Source organism: Sander lucioperca, chromosome 5 (assembly GCF_008315115.2).
Source record: "Sander lucioperca isolate FBNREF2018 chromosome 5, SLUC_FBN_1.2, whole genome shotgun sequence".
Lineage (NCBI taxonomy): Eukaryota > Metazoa > Chordata > Actinopteri > Perciformes > Percidae > Sander > Sander lucioperca.
Window position 1 is genome coordinate 20,487,263 of NC_050177.1, and position 13,549 is coordinate 20,500,811.

At 39.9% G+C, this 13,549-nt stretch overlaps 2 protein-coding genes across 3 annotated transcripts in view; both read right to left on the reverse strand.

The window, feature by feature from the left end:
* The window catches only part of LOC116048382 (high affinity cationic amino acid transporter 1-like), a 26,340-nt gene extending 24,732 nt beyond the window's left edge, over positions 1-1,608 (reverse strand). For both annotated transcript variants that reach the window (XM_031297481.2, XM_031297480.2), the window contains exon 1: positions 1,447-1,608. The gene's annotated coding sequence lies outside the window, so the exon portion shown is untranslated. The remainder of the gene's footprint in view (positions 1-1,446) is intronic.
* A 9,131-nt stretch (positions 1,609-10,739) lies between these two features.
* The window catches only part of gbe1b (glucan (1,4-alpha-), branching enzyme 1b), a 146,585-nt gene continuing 143,775 nt past the window's right edge, over positions 10,740-13,549 (reverse strand). Inside the window, exon 16 of the mRNA XM_036001146.1 lies at positions 10,740-12,786. Within this exon, the coding sequence (XP_035857039.1) occupies positions 12,724-12,786 (63 nt within the window). The 3' untranslated portion in view covers positions 10,740-12,723. The remainder of the gene's footprint in view (positions 12,787-13,549) is intronic.

The following is a 13,549-nucleotide window of genomic DNA, read 5'->3' on the forward strand; positions in this document are numbered from 1 at the left end:
CGTGTTATGCTAAGTTTTGTTTTGCATGTGTTGTTTTTTTGTATTTTAAAAAGCCTTTTTTAACATCGAAGGCAGGGGACTACAGATGAAAAATAGCCTTTTGGCTAATTCTGGCTTTTTTAACCCATGGGAAATCATGTGTTTTATTAAATTGCGCTGTCCCCTTCCATAAATAAAACTAAACTGAAACTGAAGAAAGAAAGAAAGAAAGAAAGAAAGAAAGAAAGAAAGTATAAGAGATGAGGGGAAGAATAGATCGGGGTTCACAAGGTCTAACAGTCTAGAGATGCGTGGACCAGCTCTGGCTTTGTGTCTGTTGTTAGGGAAACTTAGTCTCTGCGTGCTTTGTGATCCCACAGATCTGTGTATTGAAACTCTGATGCTTGACTAATTAAACGAATGCGAGTGACTTTATCTTATCGTCTTATTTGGCTCTTGCTTAGGATCAATGTAACACCAATTTAACAAATGCGCGGGGATATATAGGTCTTGTATTGGAGTCAGACACATTGTCCCAAAAGAGGGGACACCGAGGAGGTAAATCCCATACGATGTCTACTTCACTGTTGATATTATGATACTGTTGACTGATAAACTGATGATTATGATTTTGATGAACTTGATTTGGGTATTCATTTTAGTTTGGTTGTAACTCTGCATGATTAATGCTAAACTTTTCATTTCACATACAGCCGGATGTTTCAAAACAAAGCGAGCCAAAGCAGGCATGCATGACATTTTGATCAAAAAGATAGATGGGGCAATTAAATATCAAATGTAGATGAATATTAACACTCAAAGCTTCACATACTGTAGTAACAAAATGCATTTTCAAACGTGTGTTTTATCAAAGTCTTCATTTTCTACCCACGTTAACATTTTCATCATTTTGTCATCACTCAACTTTGTTATTAAGCCATAGAAAACTTGATAGCACGGATGAAAAAATGGACAAGAAGTTTCCTTTATTTACAGTGTGGGTTCATGTGAGTTCATACAGCAGCACTAGTGGAAACGCCACAAGCTATAAAAGGCAATGTTTCTGCTCGCACTCACAGCTCAGTCTTTTGAAACCGCACACACACACAACTACTTCAGACACACTTTTATAATAGTTAAGAAATTTGCTTCAGAATCCAATAGTCTGCACGTATGAAGCGAAAAGTACAGTAGTGCCCTTTAATGCTCTCAGGTTATATTGCATCAGCCGGTCCTTCCTCCCCTTCTCCCCGCTCTCAGATCCATGTGCACTACTTCCTTACTAACGCTACCGTCTGCAGGATATAGCTACACATGGGCCGGGAAGCTATGCTAGCACGCTGTTGCTTTCCCTCACAGACTGTGTAGCTTTCCTCCCTTTTACTACTAACAACTGCAGCGTGACAAATGTGACAATTCAGCAACAACTTTAACCTCAAATAAAGAGTCAAACTGATAACGTCTTACCTTCCTTAGGAAGACGCCAATCACAATGTTTCTTTTTTTAAGTTTGCGCGACTCAACTGCGGACAATGGCCGCGTGCAACGCTTTCATCAGTCTGAAACTTCTGACAGATGGTTCGGTGGGAAGAACACACATACACACACACGCGTATACGGAGGTCCAGGCAACCGTGGGAGGTCCACCCAGCTGTCTGTGGCTCCACCCGAATTAACGAATATCAGCTTCTAAAAGTTTCTCTTTCTGCTGACACCACCTGTAGCCACCAGATGGCGCTCTTTACAAGCAAATGGCCCTCCAGCTGCTCCTGTGCATCTCTTTGAGGCATCCTGGACGGTGATCAGAAACAGCAACATAACCTGCAGGCAGTGCCTGAAATGGGCCAGTACTCACCAGTACAGAGCAGGCGCGTACGTAGCACAAAATTCTGGGCCCTGTAGAAAGGCATTTTCTATGGGCCCCTCCCTGCATCCACAGCTATTCATTCTAGCATTTTTTTTTTTTTCTGGGTACTCAGTCCCCTTTTTCCCCCCAGTCCAACACCCCTGGTACGGAGTACCGGAACGTGTGATTTTTCTCTACATAAGTACATTTACATGTATTTAGTTATTAACACTGTTATTAATAGGATTATATTTATACCATATATCAACTAGGGGTGGGGGAAAAAATCGATGCAGCATAGTATCGCAATATTTTCCGTGGCAATACTGTATCGATACACACCAAGTATTGATCTTTTATTATATATGTGTTGGTCAGTTTGTCTGCTTGACAATCCCATTTTGGAGCAATACAATTGAAGTGAGATGAACACACAGAGAAATGTATCTTTTTAGATAAAACAGATGTTGACAAAGTTTACTTTTGGGGACATCATTTGAAATTGGGAAAAATTAGAAGTTGGAAAAAAGGTAATGAATTGCAATATATCGCAGAATATTGCAATATGTCTAAAATCGCAATAATATCGTATCGTGACATAAGTATCGTGATGATATCGTATCGTAAGGCCTCTGGTGATTCCCACCCCTAATATCAACATGCTATTTCAGAGGACAGGATTTGAAGAATTGTACTTTATGAGAGAAAAGGTTGATAATGATGTGTTTAAAGACACTGTTTTTCAGCAGTTAAAAGAGAAGTGAGCTAACGAGAATTGGAATAAGCCAAACCTTAGAACCTATAGTTTGATGAAAAATGAGTTTGGTATTGAGAAATATGTGAAAGGATCTGTGCGTGTTCAGTTCAGGTCTGGTATACTCCCTCTCCATGGGCCTATTGAAACAGGACGTTGGTCAGGCACTGGTGAGGAAGACAGACTGTTATTTATGTGATCTCAATAAAACATAACATAACACATTATGTTCATTTTGTTTTGGATACTACCATGATTTATGATTGCAATTATTTAACAAGGTTGAAATAAAAGAGATGAGGCAGGACATAGATCTGTTAGTTTGGTTGTTTGAACATAAAACCTTTTTATTTGAGGACGTTTTTGAACATACTTTATTTATATATACATATGAATATATCCAATACACATGCGATGATCATGTCTGGCAACTGCTGAATTGGGGTACTGGCACTTTTTTTTGGTCCAATTCAGGAACCGCCTGCAGTCATGTCTTAATTTCAAATCTGGCTCTATATCAGTATGCATATGTATTGACATCCTTCCCTGCTGCGCCTCCTTCCTTTCATGGATGCATACAAACAGTGGCATGAACACAGGATGATTATGGATTGCTTGTGGAGTTGCAAAAGTCTCAGTGGGGGAAACAAAGCTGTTACGCTCCATTCTCTGAGTTCCCTGCTGTGGCTGAGGAGCCGCACCATGTCGTGATCCTCTTATTTCAGCCTGATTCTTGATATATAGGCCTAAAATCGACACCAGGATTTGGGATTATCAATGCAAGGGGATCCTTACAGACTGCTAAGCATACAAAAAGGAAGCCACGCCAGTCATGACTAAGCTCCATTCAGCCTGGGATGGAGAGATTCCTTCCAAACAGATCAGTGAGTTTTCGGCCCTGCTGAAACTCTGGCTGCAGAGGTTGGGTATTGGGGCTGCCTTATGATTCCCTTGTTTGCTTGGACGATAACTGCTATATGTATCAAAGCTTGCTAAGACATAATTGGTAAGAGAAGTGCTGTATATGCTGCCTTATCTGACATTTTTAGATTTATGGTTGACTGCCACTCACCCTGTGGACCAATTGTGGATCGCCTTGATAAATGGAAGTCAGAGTTCTAAGGTGATTTTGAAGTAATGCAGTTCCTGTGGGACTCGGAGAAGGAAGTACTTCATAAGAAATACTTGCACGCTCCCCCTCGCCAGATATCGCTGCATTTTGCTTCTTTAGATCATTTCTGGTGGATCCTTTCCCACCCAATGAACTTATCTTTGGATTTTGTATGAATGCAGTTTCTGCTAGTGTTTCACAGCTCTGGTTCTCAGGAGCATTGAATACTGATGGTTTTCATTCAAGCTGTTTAATGAGGACTGAACAGACATGAGATACCAGGAGAATGCATTTAATCAACTCGTACAATAGAAAACAAGTGTCACTTTGGGTCCCAAAGATCTCCATTGGAACAAGTCACTGCCAGTGTGCATAAAGATGAAAACCAACTGCGATTACAAAAAGAATATCAGCACACTCTGCTGGGCCTGGCAACAGTCCTGTCTCCTCTCCCTGATGCCAGACGGCCTGATTCAGGCACCGATGATCTTTACAATCACAGCAATCACAATGAAAGTCAAGATTCACATCAGTTTGACCCAGGAGGAACAAGTATTCCTCCTTCTCAAGCGTTTGATACAAATACTCCAATGACAAGATTGATATCATTTTCATCTTCACGCTTTCAACAAAGAGATAGCTCGGTCGCATGGATTTCTTATAGCACAAACCACGGAAGCCTCTGTCAAAAAAGAAAAGACAGACACCACAAAAACTCCACAACTACAGTCCTCCCAGTTTGTGCCTCTCATGTATTACATTTACATTCGAGTCACAGAGATAAGCATCCTTTTTTTCCCTGGAAAAAATAAATAATAAATAGCCTACCTGGTGATCTTTGAAAAAACTGAATCCTCAAATACCCTTCCAACCATCTGTATAAGAAAATATTACAGAAAGAAGATTTTTAACTTGTGAAACAGGTTGCTGCACCGTTTCCCAACCCAATAACGATAGCCACGAATGACATCTGTTCATGCTCAATTTCTATGATGTGTTGTTATCAGTTATATTTGTCTATATTGTATTATTTGAACATAAAGGATGTTTAGCTCTGTGACTCCAATGTAATGATATCCTCTGGTGCAACGGGGTGATGCATGTTTTGAAAAATACTGCAGCCCATACCCCTTCATTTCTTCATCAAGTACTTTTGTTACACCCTTTTCGTGTTCCTGACACTAAAACTACAACGTTCAGATAATCAAGGCTCCTATGATTTGTCCCATCTAAACAACACAAGGAATGAAGCCTTTGACCATATTATATAGGGGGCTAAAGTTATGAAGGATAGTGTTTGACCATCTGAGGCAAATACAACTAGTTATTCTTAAAAGTACGGCTTCTATATTGTGTGCCCCAGGCGTTTTAAACCCACAGATTGAGATTGTTCCTGAAAACCACCGGCTTACTCTCTTCAACAACAACGATGAAGAGTACACGTTTTCTTGACTGTGCCACATATTCACCAATGGACAGAACAAGCACTCTTATGTGTAAGCTAAACTTTATTACAGTATGTGCATAAGTAACGGATCAATAATGAGAACAAAAAACGAAATAGTTCTCAACATTAATAATTAGGGCTGTCAGCATTAACGCGTTAATCGCGATGCGATTAAGGGCCGAGCATAACGCGTTAATTATTTTAAATCGCATTAATCGCATGCCGCAATCTATTAATTTATTTTACACTTCACTCGGCTTCGGGTCCTGCCTAACAGGCTACTATTTTGACCCTTTGCCGCACCTTTACTTATCATCAAGCTGCCATACTTCCTCGTAACACATCCTGCTGCTGCAGGCTGCAGGCATGATGGAGAAAGACAGCAGCAAACACAATTCTGAATGGCGCTTTCCATTTTCCAAAACTCCCGGACAGCTCGTTAGACGAGTCGAAAGCCATATGCACATTGTGTAAAGCCAAATTAAAATATCACTGAAGCACGTCAAGCTTGAGCTACCACCTACGAGCTAAGCATAGTAGTACAGTCAACGTGACTCAGGTTGATGCTAGCGGGCTCAGGCAAAGCACTATTTTGGAGAGTGCTACTTGCCGACCTGTTGATGAAACCAAATCCAAAAAAATGACTACAGCGCTTGCGAAATGGCTGGCAACTAACTGCAGACCTGTCAGCATCGTAGAAGACTTGGGTCTTAAAGACTACTATGGTTGGCATGTTCTGACCTGTCGAGGGGGACAGTAGTTTCACGCATACACAGCCTGTACGACACGGAGAAAGCAGCCCAACTGCAGCTGCTGCAAAGTGCAAACGCTGTCTCATTAACCGGTGATCACTGGACATCAGTGAGTAATCAACATTATTTAGGAGTTACTAAACACTATATTGACTCTGGTAAGGATAGGGATTTTTAGTTTTTTAGTTAGTTACTTGGAGGAATTGTGCAATAACGACAGAGTCACACATTTTTCTTTTGTTTACAGTAAATAAATAATAAACAAATACAAATCTTAAAGTCAAGTTCATAAAGTCACTTTCTTTGCATTCATTTGATTCCCAATCAAGATACACTGGTAATAATTGCTTTCCATTGTTAATATGTACTTAAAAACTGTTCTGAAATGCAAAATAATAGAATTTTAATCATGTGATAAAACATGTGATTAATCGCGATTAACTATAGAAATCCAGCGATTAATCGCGATTTAAAAAATGTATCGTTTGACAGCCCTATTAATAATGTATTGCTGAATGGACTCAGAAAAGAAAGAAAGAAAGAAAGATGAACTCTTAACATTTATTGAATTATTGTTGAATCAAACCTGACAGGTAGTGGTTTCACAGAATTGCCTTCCAGAAATTCTCCTGGCGTACACGCTGTTTAAACAGGGTTTTCAGGTACTGGTTTTCTCTGCTGTTTGAGCACTCTAATATCACACTGAAAGAAAGGAAGGTCATCGGATACTGTACACAGTGTAGACCCTTTTTTATCAAGGCATTTGCCATTCAAATCTTATTGCTTTATACTTAGTCTCGCATTGCAGGACCCATCTCCACAGCGCTGTAGAGTAAAGTTTGGCTACAGCACACATACATTCTAGGATAGGATAAACAAACGCTCATTTCTTTAAGCCAATCACAGTCGTCTTGGGCGGCGCTAAGCTCCGGATGACTGACTTTTAACCCAAAGTTTGTTGGTGTTTCCCTAAGCGAACAGAGTTTGAGAATGGCAACACACAGGGAGAGCGGAAGGCGAGGGACATCGATGTCTGGCAGGCAATTATCCTGGAAATGTACTTCCGTTGATCCAGACTACTTTATACTAGACTTAATATTCTAATAATAAATGACCTTCAGCTTTTGTTCCTTATCAATATATTTATTGGTTGTTTTCCTACTTTACCAGCAGATAACATGTCACATGACCTAACAAACATCTCACTCATTAATGTCATTAACATTATTGCTCCCTCTGTTGGGATGTATTTGATGTGCTAGGTGTGGATACCTTTAAATAACCCCACCTGTGTAGCTGTATTGTTTGAGATTGCCTGAGAAACACACAGAAGAAAGGCGTCTTGCCCGAAACATCCACGTGTCAATATAAAGTATTCATTGGATTACTGTCCTAATTGCCTTCATATATTATTAACTTAACCCTCCATTGTTTACTTTTTTGAGTTGATTCTTAGCAAACACCCCTTTGTTCTTTCACAAATATGTGCTCATTCATGTGTAATTACTTCCACCGACTAATCAAAGTATTCTCGTAGGCGTAGAATCTGCCATTCAGAATCATTCAGAATACATAGGAGCGAGTCGCTTGAATGACGGCCGGCATGTTGCGCCTCCATCTTTAAAATACATTAGCCAAAGAGGGACATACCTCCACCTTTCGCCCTCTTACAGTCAGTGTACCGTGACGAATGCCAGGGGGAGATTACTCGCCATGGAAGCGAAAAAGAGAATTCAAACGACAACGCGACAGGCAAAGCAACAAGACCAAAGTTAAGATTGGAGTGGCTAGAACAGCTGCGTGTAAACGATGGAGATACTAAGAGCTAATTTTGGGTTCTGCCACCGTAGGAGTTAAAATGCGATCGGAATAGGAAGGGCTAGAAAGTAATATTCAGTTGGTTATCATATACAATTTCACCCGCTAGATGGGAGAAATTCTTACACAATATAGCTTTAACATTTTTAATTTCTTAAGTGTTTGTCTGAACAAAGGCCAGCATTTATCTGGAAAGCTCAAGTAACAGAAGAATAGAATGGAATCGCAGGCATTTTGTATTAGAGCTGCAGCAGCACGCATGGTGAAATCCTTTCCTGACGACGAGTTCAGTCTCCTAGGTCAGACTCTGAAAAACATCCTCTTTGTGCAAGTCAGACCCCCAATTCTGACTTTGACAACGTCGCATTCTCCAGGATCCTCCCTCTAGGCATCTCTATCCTTGTGAGCCCATAAGAAATACAGAAAAAACAAACTATAACACAGAATATGCTCTGTGCTTTCAGGGTTACTTAGGAAATCTCATGTACCGTATGTATTATACATGTCCTGGATATCTCATGGCAGTCACATTTACAGGGTGTGCACTCAACAACATAACACCTGTAAAATCCATTGCAACATCTAATACTGTGAAGCTTACAGTTGGGTTTGCTGCAACGGTTTCAGAAAGGTGATGATTTAACTCAGGTATGGTCTGAGGACATACTGTAGTTTGTTGCATTATGCTAAGGTGTTTGTGTTACATTGTCTACTGTGTGAACAAATTTGCATGGTAATTGGATTGAAGTGCATTACATGTACAAGCCATCCCCTGTGGCAGCACATGGATACTCATAAAGTAACTGAGCCATTTTTGGAAAAGGCCAGAGAGGTTTTTTTTTTTGGGGGGGTGGCGGGGAATTATTTATTTTAGGCATTTCCCTTTATTACATACTAGACAGTGAAGAGACTGAAAAGTTGCCTAAGACATGTCATGCGACTTCAAAACACTCACCATAAACCCTAGCAAGTTGCCCAGGAACCAGTTACTGAAAATGCGCAGGGTCAAACTGTAACTGAAAAACCAGAGATACAAAAAAAATAATATGCAAACACCAAAAAAATGCAGAAAATGACCACAGCATTGAATCAGCACCTTTGGACAAAAGCAACGTTGTCATCTTCCCAAACTGCTTTCCATGGGGCAGCTTCGCATTGATGCCAGTGCACAAAGACCCATAATTTAGTGTAAGATGCTCAAAGTGAGGATGCCTGAGAAATGGAAATGTAAGTATTATGGTCTGATGAGTTGTCTTTCATCCCCCTTACATCATGTTGTGGGAACCACTGAGGCGGCTGCTCTGTAGTTCTGTCCCATAACAACATTTCACAGTTTCCCTGGTCACCAAAATGGAAACTGAAACTTTATGTTCTGGAGTGTACAGTACAAGGTAGATTACTTCCTTATTGAAGTCTGGTCCAGTATTCTACACACACATGGATGGATTATGAGACAATGGGCCCCTTGGCACAGACATGCAAAAGGCCTCACCATCTTTCCTGCATACTTCAGGAGCAAGAGAGACACTTTTTTCCAAGACTTTTTTTCTTGTTTTGCGTCTCTTTGTTGTCGTTACACATCTCTCTGTAGTTTTGTGTCTCTTTGTGGTCATTATGCATCTTTTGTAGTTTTCCATCTCTTCATGATCGTTTTGGACTCTTTTTGGGCGTTTAGTGTCTCTTTGTTGTCATTATGCATCTTTTTGTGCTTTTGTGTGTATTTGTGGTCAATTTGCATAACTTTGTGTTTTTTTTTTTTTTTTCTTAACCTATTCAAATCCACCTCTTTTGCTTGATTTTCATCTAGTTCCCTTTCCCAAAGGGAAAAGCTTATAACAGAAGAACTGCAGGGTCAAAATGTATGTATGAGGCTTCATTTGAAACCTAAATTCTTCTAGTTTATGACAATGTGCTTGATTAGCATGTGGCTAAAACACAACAGACACTACAGCAGTTCAAACATGGTTCAAAATAGTTTCAGAACTCTAGTCCTAACCTAATGGGAGCTAGGGAGTATTCAGGTGTCACTGGTGTGCCAAAACCTCTCCAAAACCTCTCCAAGTGACCACATTTTGCTAAATGCTTTTACTCACTTCTATGCTATTAGAAAAAATGGTAACACTTTACTTGAAGGTATCCACATAGGACTGACATGACACTGTCATGACACATGAACCCTAACTCTAACTCTAACCCTAACTCTAACTCTAACTCTAACCCTAACTCTAACTCTAACTCTAACTCTAACTCTAACTCTAACCCTAACTCTAACTCTAACTCTAACCCTAACCCTAACTCTAACTCTAACTCTAACTCTAACCCTAACTCTAACTCTAACCCTAACCCTAACTCTAACCCTAACTCTAACTTGTCATGACAAAAACCGAATGACACTTACTAAAAGCGTTATGTCAACTTTTATGACTTGTTTATAATGTTTATGACACGTTCATGACAGTGTCATGTCACTCTTATGTAGATACCTTCAAGTAAAGTGTAACTGAAAAAAACATACTAAAGACTTAAACCTACTTTCATAGTTATTTTGTGTCTCTTTGTAATGGTTTTATATGTCTTTGTGGTCATTTTGCATCTCTTCGTGGGTGAGATTTTGCATATATAATTAAAATAATTGTGTAAGTAGTAAAACAAACATCTTGAGCCCCCCCTTCCTTGACTCACAGTGGTTTGGTCCACTGCCTGCTACACACACAAGTACGTTGAGGGGGGGGAGGCTTGCTGGATACAGGCAGCCTCGTACATATGTGGGACCTCCACTGATGATGAAACTGACAGACATCCAAAATGAGTATCAACTCTCTGAATATCAAGCCCATAAAGAACAGTTTTTGGTGACAGAGTACCATCACAATATACTCTGGAGGATGCTGAAGGCCCTACATTTCCATAAGTGTGCGACGGGACAGAATCAGTAGTCAGAGTGCCCATCCAGTTCATCCACAGTTTTCTCGTGGCTTGACAGGCATTGATTTATTATCATTAGTTATAATGAAAGAAATATGCTGCAATAGTTACTGTGTATCAGACTTCAATTTTACTTTTGAGAACAAATGCAGACAATTCATTTTGGCAACGGTAAAACGACAATGACATTGGGTCAGATGAGGGATGATTAAACACTCCACTTCAGTCTCACAACCTCGTCGCTCGGAATTTATGCAAAGTGATCCTCTCTGTGCTTTTTGAGAGGTGGAGAAAGGCATTTTTAAATGGTGTTATGCAAAAAAGAAATGACATGTTCATGATACTTTTGGATAAACACAGAATGATGGTCCTGAATTTAAATTTGTTTTCTTCAGCTGCAGGGGAAGGCAGATCAAAACCTGCCATATGTTACAATACACCGCTTAAATGTCTGAGAGTGTGTACTATAATGCTGTAGGTGTGGATCACACAATTACAGTATCCATCGCAGTAAATCAAGGCATTAGTTTTTATCTGAGATGGCCAAAATCAGCCCTAGTTGCACTTATAACAGTATTGCTTTGATAGAAAACGTGCAGAGAATGCTGAAAGATGTCAAAAAGACACCCATTCACATGGCAACAAGGGGCTTTTAGAAAACCGAGAGAACATAAAGCCTGGAAACTGATCAATTATCACAGTCATTTGCTAAACATAACCTTTTAATTTTAATGACATGCTGCCTGAATGAGTGAGTTCAGCAGTCGTCCATCATCAGCGAAGTTCCTCTGTTTATGTTTCGGTTAATCGATAACCTTTTCAGATATTAGCTATGGTGAACACAGGATGAGCGACGCAGCTGTTCTTTGAGATGTTTAATCATGAAATGTGTTGAAACACAAGTCAGACCTAATTGTTAAGGGGCACATGTGCGAAATTTAGACATTCTGTGTTCCTGGAACGTCTGCGATAAATCTCAGGGGAATGCTACAGTACCTAATGAAGATGGTGCACACAAATCATCTCAAAGTAGTCAGGCGTGTGAGTCATACCTGTACAACCCACACAAAATGATGTGTTGATCATCAGTATCAACTTCTTTTAGTAGAGTTCGAAGAGCTTGGCGAAATACATGACATGAACTGCTTTAATGGGCTCTACTGTAGGAGAAAACCATGCATTGCGTTTTGTTAAGTGGAAAGAAAATGGTGTAATTCAGCTAAAAATGTTACTTGTGCATTGTGCAACACGTCGTAAACAATCCAAATTAGGTGATTTTATCACTTTGCTTTAGCTGCAAATTACTGCCTTAATAATAGGGCCACAAATAACCACGTACATTAAATGCTCTCAGTAGCTGCATAAATTCAAACATTACAACACATCTGTTTTAGATACCCATTAAAAGTATAATAATTCAAAGCAGCTTATTACTTTGTGCAAATTGCAATCTCTTTATACGTACAATGTCCCAAAATGCAAATTAACAAAAAGAAAATGGATCACCAGTGAATAAATACCTGGACGTTTTGATTTTCAAGTGCTGGTAATACTGTACATTACTCATTGTCTTACATACAAAATAATTAAACCAAGTACAATTATTTTAACATACATAATCTTCAAAAGTATTGTTATTTTGTCTAAGCTTTTATCCAGTCTGAATGCTTGTTGTATTGGTTCCCTCTGCCACAGGCGCCGCTCATGTGTTTCAGATGACACGCCAAATTCAACAGAGCCTATAAATGGCTGCTGGCTAGCGCTGGATGGACTCGGCAGGGTTTTAACTTTTAGCATCTAGCTGCTGGTTAGGTTGGACGCTTCCCAAATGGACCAATCTGTAGCCAATGGGGTTACACAGCATCTAAGGTTGCAGATGGTGTTTGAAAGCACACACAAGCTCACAACGGGTTTTTTTTTTTATTTTTTTTTTTTTACCCCCATTTAGAAGAAAAAAAAGAGACTTAAACACCAAAAAGTGGATTTGGGTGGTGTGCAAGGTTTGACACTTTAAGATGAAGGTGATTGTTAACACTCAGTTTGACGTCGGAATCCATTCTCGATCCTGGTCTCCGTGGAGACAATCATCCTCTAATAACAGTAATCTATCTCCTCGTTGGCCAGGACAATAGCTGTTCTGCAGGGGATGTAGACCTGAGAGAGAAAAAGGAGACAAAGGGAGGGAAGAAAGTAGGGAGAAAAGTGAGTTGACAATTGAAGATTAATGATGTTAATGAGATCCCCCATTTTTGGAGATTATCAAATCTTCACGTTTATCCTTTTGCACTTGCTGGCGCTTTGATGATCAGGCGCGAACATGACGGCTACGTGAAAGAGGAGGAGAAAAACACGGGGGCAGTGGAGAAGAGCATGGTGGGTGGATGTAGCAGCAGTGGAAGAAGTATTCAGATTCTTTACTTGAGTAAAAGTACTAATACACCACTGTAAACATACTCTGTTGCACTTAAAAGTCCTGCATTGAAAACGTTACTTAAGTAAACTGTAAATATCATCAGGAAAATGTACTTAAAGGTACACTGTGTAGGAATTTTGCATTCAAACGAATAGTGCTCTCTAGCGCCTCGCTTTTTCAAATGCGTGTTGCAACTACGGTAGCCGTTACGTACCAAGAAGCTATGACAACATGTCTTCCTATTTTTTTTCATGTCTTTTGCTTTTTTGGCGATGAGGATTACTTCTCCTGTGGCTCGACATAAGTATGATCCTCCATTATGAACTAAAGTGCAGTGCAGGCTTTCAAATTTGCCGGGGCAGTGACAAGCGCCTCTCACTGATCTCCTTCTCCATTTCAGCTGGTTTCAGTCACGTGACGCTGGCTCTAATCTTGATTTTAGCTGATAAAATACTTAAAACACTACAAAGTGTACCTTTAAAGTATTACAAGTAGAATTACTCA